The sequence below is a fragment of the Pygoscelis adeliae genome, unplaced genomic scaffold (genome assembly GCF_000699105.1).
Source record: "Pygoscelis adeliae isolate BGI_AS28 unplaced genomic scaffold, ASM69910v1 Scaffold174, whole genome shotgun sequence".
Classification (NCBI taxonomy): Eukaryota; Metazoa; Chordata; class Aves; order Sphenisciformes; family Spheniscidae; genus Pygoscelis; species Pygoscelis adeliae.
The window spans coordinates 3114633-3134374 of NW_008824676.1; the positions used below are offsets into that span (position 1 = coordinate 3114633).

At 37.5% G+C, this 19742-nt stretch overlaps 1 protein-coding gene across 1 annotated transcript in view; it reads left to right on the plus strand.

Annotated features, from left to right (window-relative positions):
* Positions 1 to 19742, plus strand: part of LOC103916173 (vacuolar protein sorting-associated protein 13B-like) — a 197895-nt gene that overhangs the window by 113547 nt on the left and 64606 nt on the right. The window contains 2 exon segments of the mRNA XM_009323125.1: positions 1240 to 1447; positions 1774 to 1958. Coding sequence (XP_009321400.1) covers positions 1240 to 1447; positions 1774 to 1958 — 393 coding nt within the window.

Here is a 19742-nt window from a genome sequence, read left to right on the forward strand (position 1 = left end):
GCTAGACCAAGTGTTGGGACCCTGGGCCCAGAGGTACTCTAGCAACTGCAGTAGAGATGCACTGAATTAGGGGGACGACCTGGGTAGCCTGGGACTATTTAGCTCAGGACTGGTTGTAGCTGTGTTTCAAGACGGTCTTGGTTTATTCCATGGGCTTACATGTAGATGCAAGGAAAGGAAAAGCTTCATTCTTGACAGCTGTACTACACTCCCTTTAGGCATCTTCTGATTTTTCTTCATATTTGAAAACTGGTATTCCCCAGTGAAAAAATTTGCACTACTCTTTATGTGCACACCTGACTTGTTTACTTTACTCCTACCCTTACCATGGACTTTTAGGTTACTGTCTGGTGATTTTGATTTCATCCCACGCTGGTTCTAAGTCTTATTTCTTTATTAATTGCTAGTTGCTTCCTTGTCTTCCCTGTTGCTTCTGGGCCCACTTCTGCACATGAAGACTAAAGGACTTGTCCCCGTGAACATGATTCTCTCAAACAGGAGTTTGATTTGAGAAAAGCAGCGCTGCTTGTCAAAGCTGGGAGAGGGGAATGCCTACTTGCCTTTTATTTTGCTATAAAGTATATGAATCTTCTGGACTTTGAATGCCAGTTTTTCTTAGATATTTTTCTAAATTTCTGTTTTAAATTTCAAAAAACTTTACACTTTTAAGCCTCACTGAGAACTTACAGCACATCCAATTCATATGCTGTATATACTCAATATTTGTGCTTGAGATGGTCTTTCGTATGTCCTTCTAGTCATCTTTGCTGTGTCACTCAGTTTTTAATTCATTCCAGAATTCCACTTTTGGAGCAACATGCTCTTTGAACAGTTTAAACTTTGCATCTTTAAGTTTTTTTTTGTCATATCTTAAACTGCAAAACCTGTGACTAGTCCTAGCATTATGTACTGCACTCAGCTGTAAGTTCTTGCGTATCACTTTTAAGTTGTGTGCTCTTCCGGGCAGCATCAGTATAAATTGTAAGTGGTAAGAATTAATGCTTTCCTTTGTATGATGAAAAGAACAAATTTGCGAAATGGTTTTGTAGAGAATTCTTGTTGTTCCTGTTCTTTATTTTCACATTAAGGATACTTGCGAGCAATTAAGGTAGAAGTAGAGCAGGCTGAAAGGCATGTAAAGTTCCTATTGTTTTGGAGAGGTTTTTTCCTTCAAAAATGACTAAATATTTGTATGCAATTGTTTTGTCTTTTTCTCTTTTTCTTTTTTTTTTTTTAAAGGTTTTCTGGGTGTAAGAGCATTTGAACTGTTTAGTTCTTCTCCAGGAGCTTCTGTGGCAGTACCTCACTAAAAAGGGCAGTGCAGAGACATTGCTATCTGAACGTACACACCCCACTTCTTTTTCTACGGGAAGGAATCAGGCCTCAAAAACTGAGCATACCTCAGATGATCTGAGAACAGGCCTGTTCCAGTATATACAAGATGCAGGTAAGAAGAATATTATTGCTCTTTTCTTTTTTTTTTAATTACAAAGTAACTACAGTAGTAACCTATTAAAGATTACTTGCCTCTTACAATGAATACTTTACTTTTTTTGGAAAAGCAATTGAAAAGACATCTGCTAGAATGACAAAAAAATACTTTTTTGATTTCTTTCCATTAAGCTGTATTCTTTTAAAAGTCAGGGAAATTGCTTTTTTATTTTCTCTCCTTTTGATCCTGAGGGGTTTATTTTTAACTACTTTGGTCTCATAAACCAGCATGTTTCTTTCTAGAAATTATATAACAGATTATAGTTTTCTTTCATTTGACAGAAGCACAAAAACTGCCCAGTGCCTATGAAGTTGTGTTTTACAATGAAACTGAGGATAGTCCGGGAATGATGTTGTGGAGATATCCAGAACCCAGAGTGCTCACTCTTGTAAGAATTAACCCTGTTCCTTTTAATACCACTGAAGACCCAGATATTAGCACTGCTGACCTTGGAGATGTTCTTCAGGTGGGTAATGAGCATTTTCTACTTTCATTAACAAAAGGAAACATTACTGTAAACTGAATGTTTTGAAACTTAGGTTTATTAAAAATGAGCACAAAATAAATGTTAGGAGCTCTCTAAAATCAATAGGAGTGGTAAATTCCACAGCTTGAGCACATCTTTAGTTTTAAAACTACTTGTGCAAACATTTTAACCACTTACCTGTAAAGTTTTTCCATTACATAAGCTATAGCCAAATTTATCAGTTCTGGTTTGCAAGCATGCAGAGTTTTTATTCTGTCTTCCTATGATTTCATCCATCAGTCTTTAAGTAAAGGCTTCATTTGAGTTGAAACTGAAACACGTGAGGCAAGACCTGGTCTGAAATTGCCAGGATTCAGTGGAATAATTGAACTAAAATCTCCAATCCGGCCATCCTCTCCTGTGTCTGTGATGGCAGATGGCTGTGCTTCTTCTAGTAAGGTCCACAGGGTAGAGAGAAAGGATCTATTTTCTCTTGTTCTGCTTTGAGGGGGTTGAAGTGGGCAGTCCAGTTTGACTGTGTGAGATCATGGAACTGCCCTTCAAAGGAGGGCTGAGTGCTGCAGCTGTGTGACTCTGTGCCCCAAAAATAGACCATACCTCATGATTACACTGATCCTTAACTCTGAGAATTTTTACTTTCTAAAATGCACAATCAGGTGGTTACATTCTCTCCTGTCTAGTGTAATTCATCTTTATAAATTCACTTACTCCTTGCATACCTATTTTGATTTTTGCTCAATTTTAATTTTGTTAATATCAGTTTCTTTTTTGTACTACAAATTGGATCTGTCATTATTTTTTTTAATTTTAATCTGCTTGTTAATCAGAATAATGTTGTGAGTCAAGGGAAATAAATATCTCCCGATTCTTCCTATTTGTTCAGAAATGTTGAATTATATTTCATTATTGCTATAACTTTAAAAATTGCTTTTAAAATTGAATTATGCACCAATATGCTTTGAGTTATGGATAAATAGGATAATCTTCCTCAGATAAATGGTATAATGTTATTACCGTGCACATACCGTTAGTGAGATCATGTAAGTGTCCTGCCAATTTCTTTGCCCTCTAGACAGCCAAATGTCAGCTCCTTTCAGTTACATGAAAATTAAAATTAAATGGAAAAAAATCAGCTCCACTTGGCATGAGGTTTGAATCAAAGATCAAAATTGTGTTATTGTATGCTGTCTTGATGACCCTATTAGGTTGCTGTGAAAGCCAGCAATTTGCCTTCTTTCAGGATGGTATTTTCAGAGCAGAGCACACCAAGTTTTTGGTATAATTACATTAAGCTCCCATTATAGATAACAGACATCATGAACATAATGTATGTGCTTGTGTAATAATATGACCCTGTACAGAGGGAATATCGCTGCTTCTTCAAGTGGGCATACACAGCTGGACTTCTAGTAGCACACACGTTCTGCTGCTTTGTGCTTCCATGCTACGGTCTAGCGAAAAGAAGGTAGTTGCAATCCTCTTTCATTTCCCCTGCAATTGCCTTGGACAGTAAGATAGAAACCGGGAAGCACTCAGCTACCGGTGTTCAGGTTCTGTCAACTTCTACTGGTCTTTGTGTAATTCTTCAGATTTGCATTTAATCTTATACATTGACCAAAGAGATCTGTTTCCATCAGTCTTGTTTTAAGTTTGTGGTCAAGCGTCCCTGTATAGCTTCCCTCCATGATGCTTTTTACTGTGGCACACTCTCTTCTTAAGGTCTGTCAATTTTATGATTAGTTAATTCTTAGTAAGTCTTATATTACTACCTTCGGCTTTCAATTACAAGGGAAGAGACGAAAGATATCAGCCAAATTAGAGGACATCTTTTCAAAAACTGTGCTCTTGGGCACATGGAGTGCAGAAATGCCTACAAGAGGATCCACATTTTAGCAGTGGACCATTAATTATGGCAGTAACTGTTGCCTAGCTCTAGGTGGTGATTTATCACATTTTCCAGAAATGGCCATGCACCAACACAGAGCAGCTCTGCACAATGTAGATAAACAGCTATTTTAAACATGGACAATATACATTTTTTTTAATGAGTTTAACATAGATATGTGGGTGGAATAAGTAATACAGAGTAGATTTTCAAATTCTTTAGGTAAACTACGTTTACCAAATACTCATGTCAAACTGTAGGTTCTGATTTAAATAAATCAGGAGGCCTTTCATCAGCTCCACTTTTTTCCCCGTATGGATATATGTCTGTTTCTTAATATACTGCGTATTTAGTGCGTATGGAAAATTCACAAAATATAAAGAGAAAAAAGACAGAACAACACTTTTCTTTTATTCACTACTTGACATGAAACATTAGGGTCACAAAAATGATCAAGGGGATGGAACACCCTTCCTATGAAGAAAGGCTGAGAGAGTTGGGGTTGTTCAGCCTGGAGAAGAGAAGGCTTCGGAGAGACCTTATTGCAGCCTATCAGGACTTCAAGGGGGCTTATAAAAAAGATGGTGGCAAACTTTTCAGCAGGGCCTGTTGTGACAGGACAAGGGGGAATGGCTTTAAACTAAAGGGGGGTAGATTTAGACTAGATAGAAGGAAGGAATTTTTTACGCTGAGGGTGGTGAAGCACTGGCACAGGTTGCCCAGAGAGGTGGTGGATGCCCCATCCTTGGAAACATTCAAGGTCAGGTTGGACGGGGCTCTGAGCAACCTGATCTAGCTGAAGAGGTCCCTGCCCATGGCAGGGGGGTTGGACTAGATGACCTTTAAAGGTTTCTTCCAACCCAAACTATTCTATGATTAGAGGAACATCTGCAAGCCAAAGACTTCAGCTTTTTTGAAAAAAAGAATCTAAATTTAAAGACAATGATGATATCAAAGTATATTAAAAATATATTTTAAAAACTTTCCCAGGATTGCGTATATGTTCAAGTGCTGGGAGGACCCATAATGTCACCAGCTGTTTTACCAGTCTCACTTAATCCTTTACTACACGTAAATCCAGGCAAAGGTGCACTTCTGTAGTTTGTCTTGAATTAAAAGTTTGCCAGTTGCATATTCTTTCTTTCCGAGTAAGTTGTTGTGACATTTCATCTAGCTTTCTACCTTTGTTAAACTTCTGGCATTTCGTTTTAATCATGGGTAGGTTTTAGAAGTCTCTGTTTTCATAGCTATTCTTCAGATTCCTGGAACTTGCAAAAGCTTCACCATAAAGAGAATTTTTCTAGATACTGAAGTTGCGTGTCATCCGCTGCAGCCAAAGGATAAGCAAACAGCTTCAGATTATAAGAGTTGATATGAACTATATTGTTTCTGTAAAACCTTACCTTGCTGCTATTTCTAGATTGTCCCAAGAGCTTATTTTCTTGTGCTTTCACTTGTGTTGTTGCAAAGGTAAGCAGTTTCACTGGTCAAGTTTCTAATACTTTACTTTTTTACAATCCCAACGTTATTGCTTTTATTTGTGGAGGGAAAAGGAAGAACTGATGTTTCTGCCATGGCATAGCATGTTGCATTTTCTTTAGTGATTTGAAATAGAAGTTTGAGCTATTTGTTTGAAGGAAGTGAGAGAAAATCCTAGATGCACTTGCGAGAAACTGCATGAGGATTGTATTTCTTTTGGAAGATTGAGAGTATCTGAACTTGTTGTTCTTCCTGTTTACCGGACATTGCAGCCCCTTTCTATTTAATCTTTAATCCCTCATTGTCCCATTTTCACATGCTACAAATGTTCTTTTGCTCTATGTGATTTACCATTCTTTCAGATAACTAGGATTTGATGAAACACCTTTAGACTTCCCTGGTACATCCTCTTAATTTTTTAAGGAGTTCCTGTTCAGTGGCATAAGGTGTTTCTTATCCTCAGGTACTAAAGCCACTGTCTGGCATCGCTTCTAGTCCCTTTTGACCTGGAGACCTTTTCTTATTTTACTCCCCTTGTGTCTACATCACTGCCAAGATCTTTTCTGAATATACCTTCTCAAGACTGTTTTAAAGTTCATATAGTAGTATTTGCAAGTTCTTACTAATGAAGAAAGTACATACACGGGTATTATTTTTGGAACACAAAATCAATGAAGTGAAGCAAAAATCAATTTGCCACTGTGCTTACGAGTGTTTTGGGTGCAACCTTGTACAGCTAACTGAAAAAAGTTAATACTGGATTCTGTATCAAGAAAGAGATATGCTATGGATGTAGAATATTCCTCAGTCTTTTATACTGAACATCTTCCTAGAACCTTCATCAAAACTATTAACTTTTGACTGTTCTGTCAGCTTCTGTTTCATTTCTACGAATGGTTGTCTGTTTTCCAAGTTGTGAGATTCTTTGTGTTTAGAAAGCTCTAGATACAGCTAAATATCTTAGTAAAGGTCAATGTGGGATGAAGGAATATACACACAAAAGCAGTAGTTTCATGTTCTCATAAGAAAAAGTAAATAGGCCGTGTCTTGTCCAAGTAATGTGATAAATATTGCTCTAAGCCACCACTAATGTACCCCTTGTATAAAGGGGATCTACAGAAAAGACCTTCAGGCAGCAACTCAAATGTTGGTGAAGGCATACCCTTTTGATCTTGACTACTACTAAGATTATTTTTAAAATACATGAAGAAGAAAAAGCATATTCCACTGATAACTTCACTTAAGACAGCACACATTTCATAAGAGTGAAGTTAGTCCCAGCGCTGACTCCATCTAATGTCATGTAAACCAGGGTAATCCATTACTGCCCAAATCAGCAAGGGCAAAGGGTAGAACGGTGTTGATGTGAGAATCATATTCACACCTCAGGAGCAGAGGAAAATCCAAACTTGGAAAAATTTCACAAAATGAATTCAAAAGCTAATAAGATAAAGTAGCAATGCCATTACTTTAAAATATTGAAGATTGATATCGGTACATCAGAAAGGATGCTCTCTGAGACTTTCTCAGTTACAACAGATGAAACTTTTAAATTTTTCAAGTAGATTGCTGATAAGAGAAAGTCTTGTGGTCGAAGATATGTGGACAAGCAACTTTAAAAGCCTATTTTATTATGTACTTAAAGAAAATATGTACACAAAACCAGAGAGAAAATGCTGTTGGATATCTGTGCTGTGGGGCTTAAAACTGTGCTTGCGCTATGCTTTGAGTTTCCCAAAGTCTTCCTGTGTCTTCCTGCAGTCTTGAGAATCTCAGATTTATGTTTGTCTTTGCCTCTGATTAGCCTATGTTGTTCTACTTTTCTGATGTCATCTGGGCCACATCTTTATATCATTTATCTTCACCAAGAACAAGGTTGACAGGTTTGGGTTGGCAGGGGAGAGAGTAAAGATTGGGAGGGGCTCACCAAGATAGAAAAGCAATTTGTATGCCATCAAGGAAGATTCTGCATTCTGTGCAAGCAGGTGAACAGGGCATACAAATGACTTCCTGTACAGCTGGAGGCCTATTTCAGCTAGTGAACTTTTTACAGAGATGCTCAGTGTTTGCCATTCCATTTGTTGTGGTTTAACCCGGCAGGCAGCTAAAAGCCACACAGCTGTTTGCTCACTCCCCCCACCCTGCCCAGTGGGATGGGGGAGAGAACCAGAAAAGAAAAAAAAAAAATTGTGGGCTGAGGTAAAGACAGTTTAATAGGACAGAAAAGGAAAGGAAAATCATAATAACAATAATAATAATAATGCTAAAAGAATATACGAAATAAGTGATGCACAATGCAACTGCTCACCACCCGCCGACCAATGCCCAGCCAGTTCCCAAGCAGCGGTCACTCCCCCCGGTGAACTCCCCCCAGTTTATATACTGAGCATGACGTCATATGGTATGGAATAGCCCTTGGGCCAGTTTGGGTCAGCTGTCCTGGCTGCGCCCCCTCCCAGCTTCTCGCTGGCAGGGCATGAGAAGCTGAAAAGTCCTTGACTAGGGTAAGCACTGCTTAGTAACAACTAACACATCGGTGTGTTATCAACATTATTCTCATGCTAAATCCAAAACACAGCACTGTACCAGCTACTAGAAAGAAAATTAACTCTATCCCAGCTGAAACCAGGACATCATTGTAGAGTTATCTTTCCAATAAGGGATATTGCTGGTACTGCCCCATATCTCAAACAAAAAGCTATGTATTGTCATAAGAGCGTTTACACAGGTGGCCATGGATTTAAAAGGTGGAGAAAACCAGATTTGCCTAATCAAAGTGATCATATAACATGTAATGCTCCAAACTCTGTGCTCTCTGATTTATTTAAGCTGTATCACCTACACAGACTTAAAATACTTTCTCCTGGATTGTCATCCAGTGAGAGATACAAGCTGTTAAAGCTTACAGGACAAAAGGAAGATAACCTATGGCATTTGTTCATTTCTCCATATGAAGTTAAAATAAAATATCTACTGAGCTATAACCCTGACAGGTTCTTGTATTTGAGGATGTTTCCCTTGTGTACCTGCCAGGATTCCTATTGCATGCAAGTGTAGTCAGCATTATAACAGCTGATGAAACGATGAATGTGTGCTGAGGTGTCCTGTTTTGGCCTTTCTTCATTATATAGTATCCTAATAAACAGAGCACTTATTCCTGGTTTAGAAAAGTGGCGATTAAATTAATCAGATCTCAGGGTCTACTGGAGAAAATTAGGGCAGTGAGTATAGTACTGAGGCTGCAAGGGCTTAACTGAGATTTAATAAAGACTAGGTAAATAAAACCACTCTGGTAAAATTCACTCAGAGCATTTGCTGAGATGGTAAAATCTCTTTTAGGAGAATGTAAAATATTTCCAGCTTCAAAAGGTGAGGATTCAAAAAGTTGTTGCATTGCCTTACATGCTTACGCTATTTAAATAAAACATTTGCAAACTCTGCAGTCTGGAATCTGATTTTTTTCAACACTGTCAGCCAATAAACAGTCATTTTCTAACACCTTGTGGTTGTTTAAACAGTGGCTTAAGGAAGCATGAGCTTAAGGATGACTGACATTAGACCTACTGTAAGTCGTTATTCCAGGAAAGATTTGACATGACAGTCAACAGGAAAAGAATTATGATCAATGTCAAAGACATTCATTTTTTCTTTTAACAGAGAAGACCTCATTTTTGGCTGGCTCTGCTTCCTTTTTACTTCTCATTCCCTGTTGGGGCTACAGTGTTCAGCTGGGCATTTGAGAGTCTGGGAAATGAGCTTTTTGGGAAACCACAAATTTTATTCATGTTTGATTTATTTCTTACATTCCCAAAGCAACAACTATTTTGGAAATCCAGATGATTTGTGTGTGACAGGTTAGTGATTTAAGTTCATAGTGTTATTAGATAATAAGCTGTAAAGTTCAACTGTGCTTATCGATAAACCTGTCGGTTTGCAAATTTTTGAATCTACTGCCATGCAGTTCAGTACTGTCTTGAAATAATCAGACTTTTTAGATGGATAGTGAAATAGTTTGTCTAGCTGTTGTGAATTGCTCAGAAGGCCAAGTTGGTGCTTTGTCTGGGATTATGCTTTTTAAAACTTACATTTCTTGTTAATTCTACCTTTTGATGTTATTCAAAATGACTGTACTAGTCATACTACTACCATACATAGACAGTATACGGTGTTTTTGTGATCTCTCTACTATGTGAAGTTGCAACAAGCTTGAAATGAAACAATACAGTATAATTATTGAGCATATCTGATCATAACCAGAACTGTAACGAATGTCTTTTATTCTAACGTAGGAAACTGCTTTCCCACCAGTAGAAGCAGCGTTTACGTGCATGCGTGTGTACAAAAATGGATGCAGGTCATCATGTGAACAACTGGTCTGTTTAAGAGGGCTGAAGGCTTGCTTGTAGCCTGAGCCACTTACACTTCAGATGATCTGAATGCGAGCAAGTTTTGTGATGCTGGGCAGGGTTTTGCACATGTTTTCCAAAGTTAAGACTCTGACTATTAATGATAAGTATTGTCTTCATTTTCTTGCAAGGAAGGAAGTAGGGGCTAAAGGAATTGCAGTGTTACACAGTGAGTCTTAAGCAGATGTTGAAACAGAGCCCATTCTCTTTAGGAATTCCAGCTTTTAACGTTATTCATGAACTTCCTTGCCTGAGAGTAGGATTATCTCAGACTTTACTATTTTGTTACTGTATTTTGTGTGTATAATCTTAATTATTTTGCTGTGTGATCTTAGTGTTCACTGCATTGAGATGAGACTGTATCGTTTGGCCTATGGTTTCTGTGCAGTCTGCAGGGAGTTAAGCGTAACTTGTTGGGAATGTTAATGGAAGTTGTGTATAATTTGCCTGTGCATCACGCTGAAATTTACCCTTTGGGGTTACTGAGCCAGTGAAAATTCTACCGGGTGCCAGAGGACTGACGAAACCATCAGATTATCTTAATGACAGATTTACACTCTCCTCGTGTTCTGTACTTTTCAGATTTTGTAGCTCTGATTTATGAAACTTTGCAAACCAAAGTCCTTCCTGCTGTACGCTGATCTTGTGGCACTTCTTGTAGGGCTCAGGCTTTACTGTGGTGAGAATATGTGGTCAAAATAGCCCATATACTGAAAACTATGCAGTACTTTATGTATTAATAGACTGCTACCCTCAATCCCAGAGGTGACTACATTTCAACAGCACAGTGCTTATATTATTAATAAATACTGAAGCTTAGAAAATGAAAAGCATTAAATAAAATGTGGAAGATTGTTTCTGTATCAGAAAAAAGAGAGTAAGGAGTATTGCAAGAAGTAGGTAAGTCCCGAATGTAAAATCTCCTATCTATATACTTTCATTTCTCAATACTTGCAACAATAAATCAAGACCCTAATAAATTAAATGAAATAGTGTTGCTTTTGCTATTAGAAAATCGAGTGATCTTCACATAAACTCAGTCTCAAGGTGAATGACAATTAGTAGAAAAAAATTGATTTGACACTTAATAGTACATACATTTTCCTGTTTAAAAAGTCCTGAAGAAATCTTCTCAGTTATAGCATAGTGCTATTCTGTGCTTTCTTAACAAAAGCTATTAGTGTTTTTAGAGTAGTTTTTCCATAATGAAAAAAGCCAGTATCTGTGGCAGATTACATTACTATACACACCTGCATTTGCTCTGAACCTGCTAGCCTGATAAATTGATAAGATAAGTTGGTCACATGTTGTTTTAAAAAGGCAAAGAACATAGTTCCTAATAAAAGAATGCTACATATTTCTTCTAAAAGGTTAAAAAGCATTTCTCAGGGCTCTTAAATTACCATATTCTGATACCAAGGGAAAATAAAACCTGGGCTTAGAGTCTTGTTTGTACTTAGAGGGCTTTCCGGACAGGAAGGCAATCTTGATGCAATTCAGTAAGCCACAATACCAGTGGGGCATTACAGGTGAAAAATTTGCAGCTGTACCCCTCACCACAATGTATTACAACTGTACAGTGGAATATTTCCTGTACAGAAATAGGGCTTGGTTAACTTTGTTTCCCAAGAGTAGATCACATTAAAATGTTATAAAATCATGATTTCCTGCATTTGAATACTTGTGGTTTCTCAACTGGTTCCAATATTACAAAGGGTTTTTTATAGCTTCTATTAGTTGAAGATGTATAGAAGCTTTTTTCCAAAGTCAGCTAAAAGGCAGTTATGTACTTTTAAAGAACAATTTCTCTCAGAAGACAGGAGTTTTCTTTCGCATCTCTTTATTATAACTCTGTTTAATATTTATTTTATAAACTGCAGTACAGATGTACATTTAAATAAATTGAAATAAATATGCTAATGGGACCATAAATAAATTTGTTAAATGGAGTTGAAAGAGACGAGGTATATGTAACTACTCAGAAAGCAAAATAGTAGTTATTTTTGTTATTCAGCCAAAGACCTCAGTATGGATCGGGGAAAAAATTAAATTAAGCAGATATTGCATATTCAATTTTAAAGTGAGTATTTATAATTTAAATGTTCTAGCATTAGGACAAAATTTGTTAAACCAAATTCAAAGGGAAGTAAAACAAATTCTGTGGAGAAATTATATGGGATAATTTTGAAAAACTTCTCCGGTTGTGGTATCTGATTATTCCTGAGTGTTGAAAATTGGGAGTGCACCATAGTGGAATAACTTACTGCCCAAAATGTACAGGTACATAACACATCAAAGTGATGTCAAAGTACAGAAAACCATAATAAAAATACAAAGGAGGTTGAGCTGGAGGGACAGCAAATACTTTGTACAGCTAGAATGTTTTTAATCCTAGTACTACTGCTAATCCTAATATTACTAATAGTAGGCTAGATTTTTACCTCACTGTAAACCACCACATCTTTTTTTCTTATTTGGATCTTCATGAAAAGAGAAAATTGGTGGTCTGTAGCTGTGCCAAGGGAGGCTGTTTTCCACAATGATATGATACAATCTTAGCCCTGAGGAAGGCTAAAAAAATGTTATCCAATGGGCAGTTCAGTTTGCAGCACGATTTCACAATGTCAGTCACATAAGATAAACAGGAATGTGGATGTTGAAGTATCCTACAGTTGTCCAAGATGTTGTTCCACTGATCAGATTGGATTGTGTGGGTCGTGTGAACAGGCATATTACAGACGTTTTATTCTATTTAATTTTCTTTTGAGTGTATTTTCTACATAATATATTTTTCTGCAGGGTTTTTTTGCTATTTTTATATAAATAATACTTCAAAATCAAATTTAAAAGTAATGTTCTTGGTAGTTATTGCCAAGAATTTTTCCCTAATAAAAATCTGGATAAAGCTTTTTATTTCCTACTAGTGCGACTTCTGTTCACCTAATGGGAGAATTGTATTTTTAAGGCAGTTGGCCCTAAAACAGTAAAACATCCTAATAACAGAATAGCTTTATTACAGAGCAATCAGTTTATTCAAGCTCAGGAAGCTGGAGTTAAAATCTCAGCATGGGTTGGCGTCTGACACAAAGTGCTAGTTTGTATTGTATTCTGCCTCTCCTTCACTTAGGTGGCCCTGCTCGGAGAAGATGAAGCACACACACACACTTCCTGTCTTCTGTGTACGTTTTCTTGCACAGTAGTTGTTTCTGGAACACAACTTCATTTCCAACAGGAAGCGCCCACCATCTGAGGGACTGAGATTCAAGAAATGAACATTTATTCTGTAGAAGCTTATTTTCTAGCAAAAACATGAATCAAAAGGAAGCATCGCTGAAAGCAACATTAAGCACATTCTTCTGTAACCCAGCTGTTAACATCTTTCTCTCTTTCTCATCTGGACAAGATGAATTTTGCAATCTAAGAGATCTGCATGTGTATAGTTAAAGATCCACTTTTTTATATTGGGTTTAAAAATTCTATGCTCTAGTATTTAAGTAGTAATACAATAGTACTTGTACATACCCTTCATTCAGCAACCTCAAAACCAGTAGGCAGATGGCTGTAGCTTTTTCCTAGAGACAAAAAAGATGTCTGTGAAAAAGGTGGGATTAGCTAAGAAATTGAGATACTTCAGTTATTTCTGTCCTAAGTGGCAATGATGTCTGTGTCTGGGACCTGTTAGCATTATGACAATACGTATAATGAATAATAGGTATGATCATTTATGGTAACGTGACAGCTTGTGGAAGTGCACTGGTGTTGGCCGTCTGCTCAGCTAGAGAGCTCAGCTATAGGGATGTACCTAGTGATAAGTGGTGTGCACCCAAGGCTTTTCAAGTCCAAATTAGCAAAGTAGTCTAAAGCTGGGAGGATAGCATCAGGTCACAGGAAAATCTAGAAGCATGTTGTGATCACGAAAACCTTTAAAAAGCACATATGGATCAACAGTCATTTCTCTCTCATTGTGTCTTACTATTACGGATAACTTTAAGTGGGAATAAGGAGTATCCACGTGGTCAATAGGATGTACAACACATGGATGAAAATATTAATGTGTAACATAGCGTTAACAGATTCTGTAGCATTTCTTGACCCCTAGTTTCCAAATAGGAATTAAATGATTCTGGTACAGATAATGTGTGACACAATATACGATGAATAAGAAAAAACATGATCTATCACATTGTAGTGCATTAGTGGGAATACTTCATGTTGGTTATTAATACTGTCTTGCTGATAGGTTAACAAGCATGCAGGAAATTACTTGAAGGATGCAGGTTTTTAAGGAGATTTTTGAGTTTCTTTTTGTTTGGGGTTTTCCTTTTTTGGGGAAATGTATATGATAGAGGTTTCAGCTCTGCTGAAATTGAGACAGGCTCTATTTGTAGCGAGTTCATCTATGTTCACAAGAGTGATTCTCGTAATGTCTATGTTAGTGTAATATATATGAAGATTTTTTTCTTAAAATAGAGCAAAATGAGAGATTCACAGAGAACAGGAATCCACACTCTCCTAATTCAAAAGATTTCTGCTCCCAGGCAACTATTTCAGCTGAGTTGTTTCTTTGTATCCTGTACTTCCAGGGGGCAGGACTAGAACTGTCATTCGGAGGCAACTGCTCTCCTTCCTATCAGAATTTGTTAATACACCGTTTTCATTCTGCATCGGAACAGTGCCACGTGTCATGCTTTAACCCCAGCCGGCAACTAAGTCCCACACAGCTGCTCGCTCACTCCCCCCCAGAGTGGGATGGGGGAGAGAATCAGAAGGGTAAAAGTGAGAAAACTCGTGGGTTGAGATAAAGACAGTTTAATAGGTAAAGCAAAAGCCGTGCACACAAGCAAAGCAAAACAAGGAATTCGTTCGCTACCTCCCATCGGCAGGCAGGTGTTCAGCCATCTCCAGGAAAGCAGGGCTCCCTCACGCATAACAGTTACTTGGGAAGGCAAACGCCATCACTCCAAACGTCCCCCCCTTCCTTCTTCTTCCCCCAGCTTTATATGCTGAGCATGACGTCATCTGGTATGGGATATCCCTTTGGTCAGTTGGGGTCAGCTGTCCCAGCTGTGCCCCCTCCCAGCTCCTTGTGCACCCCCAGCCTACTCGCTGGTGGGGTGGTGTGAGGAGCAGAAAAGGCCTTGACTCTGTGTAAGCACTGCTCAGCAGCAACTAAAACATCAGTGTGTTATCACATTATTCTCATGCTAAATCCAAAACACAGCACTGTTCCAGATACTAGGAAGAAAATTAACTCTATCCTAGCCAAAACCAGCACACACGCAATTTTTGGATCTCCCATGTCTATAGTCCACAGCAGTAAAGAGAAAAAGGAGGAACCTTCAAATTCTCTGCTTTGTTTTAAATGTATTTATCTTATTAACATTTTTTGTTATAAGTACTTAGAATTTAGGCTGTTTTCATGTAGCTTTTCAGTACTGCTTCTGATCTCTGTTGTTAATACTGCTGGAAAAAAAAAGCATTTGACTGCTGTTTTGCTCTCTATTGCCATAATCGTCCTTCTAAAGCGTTTGTGCCATAGTACATGGTTTTCTTGCAAAATGAAATTTGGAGATTCTTGGTTAGATCTGAGCCCACTGTTAAATAGTTTTATGCACATGTAAGTGGCAGGGGCTGTACAGTAATGGTTCTGTTTACATTTTACAGGTGAATAAAATCATTGCAATTAAAAATTTCTTTGAGAGCTAGGAAGGAAGACAAAGCTATGGAGAAGTGTCTGTTGAAGAAGTATGCTTGTTGATTAGCAAAGAAGTTTGTGGTTAGATATGCTTTGTTAGTGTTTAGTTTTATAGAGGCAGCACTAGCGGTCACATTTTCTGAGAGGTAACAATTATCTGAATTATAGCTTAGGTTTTATTCAAATATTTTAAGGTAAAAGTACCATATTTAATTCTACATATGGAGACTTTTTTGTTGCAGCTAATTCACTCATTCCCACTGCCTATGACTCAGTTCTGGTGTTATAGCCCACTTCCAGGCTTTCACAACTATTATTTTTGGCAGCTAATATTGCCCAGAGCTACCATCTTTCCTTAAACTTATCCAGATCAGGCATTAGTAATAAACCCCTTAGAACAAATAAAGCTAGATATGTAGGAATCAAAGATTCTAAGTCAACTAAGTCTTTTGCAAGCTTCAAACTACAAAGCTTACAGTTTGGACAGTCCCAAAGCATGAGCTGTATTTTGTGTAGGCAATCACATGAAGTTTGACTTCGACTTTTTACTTCTAATGTGCAGATGATGTCTTGAAACATACTGTCTCTCGCTCTGGTAGATTTCTTGACATATTAGAACACAGTTAGGAAAAAATTCGTGAGCAAAAATAAAGAGGAATAATCTTTTCAACATGCTTTCCAGCCTGCTTTAATTGTTAGGTGGTATGTTCTTTCTGGCTACTCGTACTCCTGAGTCCAGTGGTCATTCCTGTGCCTTTCCAAGTTCTTCATAATTCACTGAAGAGGTTACCATGAAGTTCCTGAAAGGCAAATACACTATGTTAGGTTATAACTGAGCCTGAAGAGGAATTATTACTTCTTTATGGTGTAATAATTGTTTTTATCATTTTACTTTGCCATCTTTTCCTCAAGATAAGTTTCAATATTTCCACCACCTACTGAGTGGGTGGAAATATTGAAGTACCTACTTCTTCTTTTTTTAACAATATATATGAAATCTATTTGGGTTTTTTTTCAAGTTTCGATCTGCCTTTATTTTCAATCTTTATTTTCAATCTCTCTATATTACTTTCATCTGGCCTTACTGATCGTTTTATGTTTTTTGTATTGTAGTGCCACTTACGAAATTCCTTTATTGTGCTCTTTATCTTGTTCTTCCAGCTCATTAATCTTAGTGGGAATAGAATTCATCACCTTGCTTAGCCTCTTCTACAATGCCCACTACTTGCCGTTCTGATCCAATTTTGTGAGATTCTCATTAGGGAGACTTGCATATTAAAAAAAAAAAGTTTTGTTGTGAGATGTAATCTAAAAGAAATAAATATCCTAAATAATAGGATAGCTTTACAAAATTTTTGTTGCACACATGTTACTCAACAGCATTGACAGGAAAAGATAACTTAGGTGGTGATAGGCAATAGGAAGCACAAGACCAAACCAAGTATTCAAATATATTGAATCAGACTCCTAAAAAATCTCAAGGTATTTTAAGGACTGAGATTTAAAAATATGCAGAAATAAATACTGCTGTATGTTGAAGTACCTGTGCAACCGCAAAGGCTGCAACCTTTTGTCAGAAATTATACAGCTCCTTTTGTAATGATATAATTCCAAGACCTTATGCTATAGGAAATATGCCAAGTATTGCAATACTTTAAATAAAATAAAATTTTTTCTCACCAATGGAGACTGTGGAGGTTTAGAAAAGAAGTATGTGAGTGTGAAGGACTCCACAATGTAGTATGAAAGATAACGGATGATGGAAGTTGCTGTTTACGTGTTCATAGTTAACATAGGGGAATTCCTTGGGTATATCCATAATTGAAGGTGTCGTGGTTTAACCTCAGCTGGCAACTGAGCACCACGCAGCTGCTCGCTCACTCTCCCCCCTCCCCTGGTGGGATGGGGGAGAGAATGGGAAGAGTAAAAGTGAGAAAACTCGTGAGTTGAGATAAAGACAGTTTAATAATTGAAATAAAATAATAATAATAGAATATACAAAGCAAGTGATGCACAATGCAATTGCTCACCACCCACCAACCGATGCCCAGCCAGTCCCCGAGCAGCGGCCCCCCCGGCCAGCTTTCCCCCAGTTTATGTACTGAGCATGACGTCACATGGTATGGAATGTCCCTTTGGCCAGTTGGGGTCAGCTGTCCTGGCTGTGCCCCCTCCCAGCTTCTTGTGCCCCTCCAGCCTTCTCAGTCGGTAGAGCATGGGAAGCTGAAAAGTCCTTGACTAGTGTAAGCACTACTTAGCAACAACTAAGACATCAGTGTGTTATCAACATTATTCTCATGCTAAATCCAAAACACAGCACTGTACCAGCTACTAGGAAGAAAATTAACTCTATCCCAGCTGAAACCAGGACAGAAGGGTAGGAATATTACTGTGCTATTGCAATTTTGAGTGTTTGTCCACAGGCATTAAAAGTTAAAATAATTCAACACTGAGAAGTTTTGAAGAAATCTAAAACTCTATAATGACACTAAAAGCAAAAAGAATAAATATAGTGTGACTTTGAAATATGGCTACAAACACAATAATGCAATATTTCATCTTGCTGCTGTTGTGCACAGCACTGTGGTAGAGTTAGCAACACAGAACCAAGAAAGATGTTTTCTGGGTCATCAAGCCCAGCCTCCTCCCATCGGGGCAATGCTGATTACTGTCTCCATCTTACTAACAAATCAAGCTTTTAAAAGCAGCTGTTATGAGCACCAAGGCTGTCCTCGAACCTCCCTCTCTTTTTCTCTTCAGCTTTCTAGCCTTACATTTTACTCATAGAGCAACTCAGTTTTGGCCCATAGTTTCTATAGACCTTTTCCTCTATTAACTGTTTCTCTCCTGAGGTGTCTGGGTAGAGCAATCATGTTCCTTTTGTTCTCCTTCACTTGGTCCTCAACTCTGCACAGATCCGAGTGTGAGTTAATGCACTTTTAACATAATAACTGGAAATGTGTGCCATATTCCAGATAAGGCCCCACTGGTGTCTTATACAAGTCGATTAATATTTGTCCCTTGCTTTTGGAAATATCTCACCTGATGCCTCTCAGGATGGCATTTGTTTTTTCCAGACATCATCATACTGCCTCATAATTTTCCAGCTGACATTTACATATCTTCACCATTTCCAATTAAATATGTAGCTTATAGACAAATGTGTTGCTATCTTTATGTATATGACGTGTGCTTTTTGATGTTAAATCAATCCCTTTTCCTCAGACTCAAGTCTTTGAAATTAAATCAGCACTCCTCATTCATATTGCTATGGTACTCTCTTATACACGTTACTGGCATCAGAGTTTTGCTGGCAGTCATCAGATACTTTTTTCTTTCTTTTTTTTTCCCCACATATCCTGACCTAAAAAAATTTCAGTGACTGTAGTTGGTTTTTTCAATCTTCAGGTACCATTGTGACTTGACAGATGTAGTAAAAATCCATGTTTCAGACTCTGTGGTTCCACATGTTAATTCTTCCAGAATTCTTTGGTGATTATTTATGTTCCCTTGTCCTCCCCAGCTTGAACCACTGAGCTCCCTGAATTTTCCTTTTTAACCTTCATTCCTGTTAATTAATCAGCCTGCTGTCGCCTCCATGTGCATTATAGTCCTTACTGAGTAACAAGGAAGAATACTTATAGAGCTTTTTCTAGCTGTGCCTAGATTTGCTTGCATCTCTACCACATTCTTACTTTTTTCCTGGTTATTTATATATGTATGTCTACACACAGACACACAGGGATAAAAAAGGTAATAGCACTTACATATGCATTTTTTTACTATTTGCTTTATGTTAGCTTGACTTCTAGTATTTCTTGATCATGTACAAGTGCCGTAACTGTGGTTTTCTGTACCTTAATTCTAAAATCTTCATATCTTACTGAGTTTGCCTTTGTTTTAAATTCATATTCTCATTCACTTTCATGCAATTACCAAAAATAAAAAAGGCCTAAGACATACTCCTTTAAAATCTATGCTTTTATTAAAATTTGTTTTCTATTTTCTTTAGAAATGTCTCTAATAACATTCTCTCCAGTTCAGTGATGCATCCAGCAATAATCCAAGTGGGTTATTTACAGACTTAAAATTAGGGATGTGATTAAACTGAAGCTACTATGTATTTATTGGGTTTGGGTTTTCAAAATCACAACAGTTCTCTAAATAGCATATTCCATGAAAGAAAAGATCATGTAATTACAAGTACTTCATGATTTGTCCCAGGATTTTTATTCATGTGTTGGCCCACCACAAGGCATTGTGTTGCCTATCATCAATTTTACTCTGCATTTTTGATC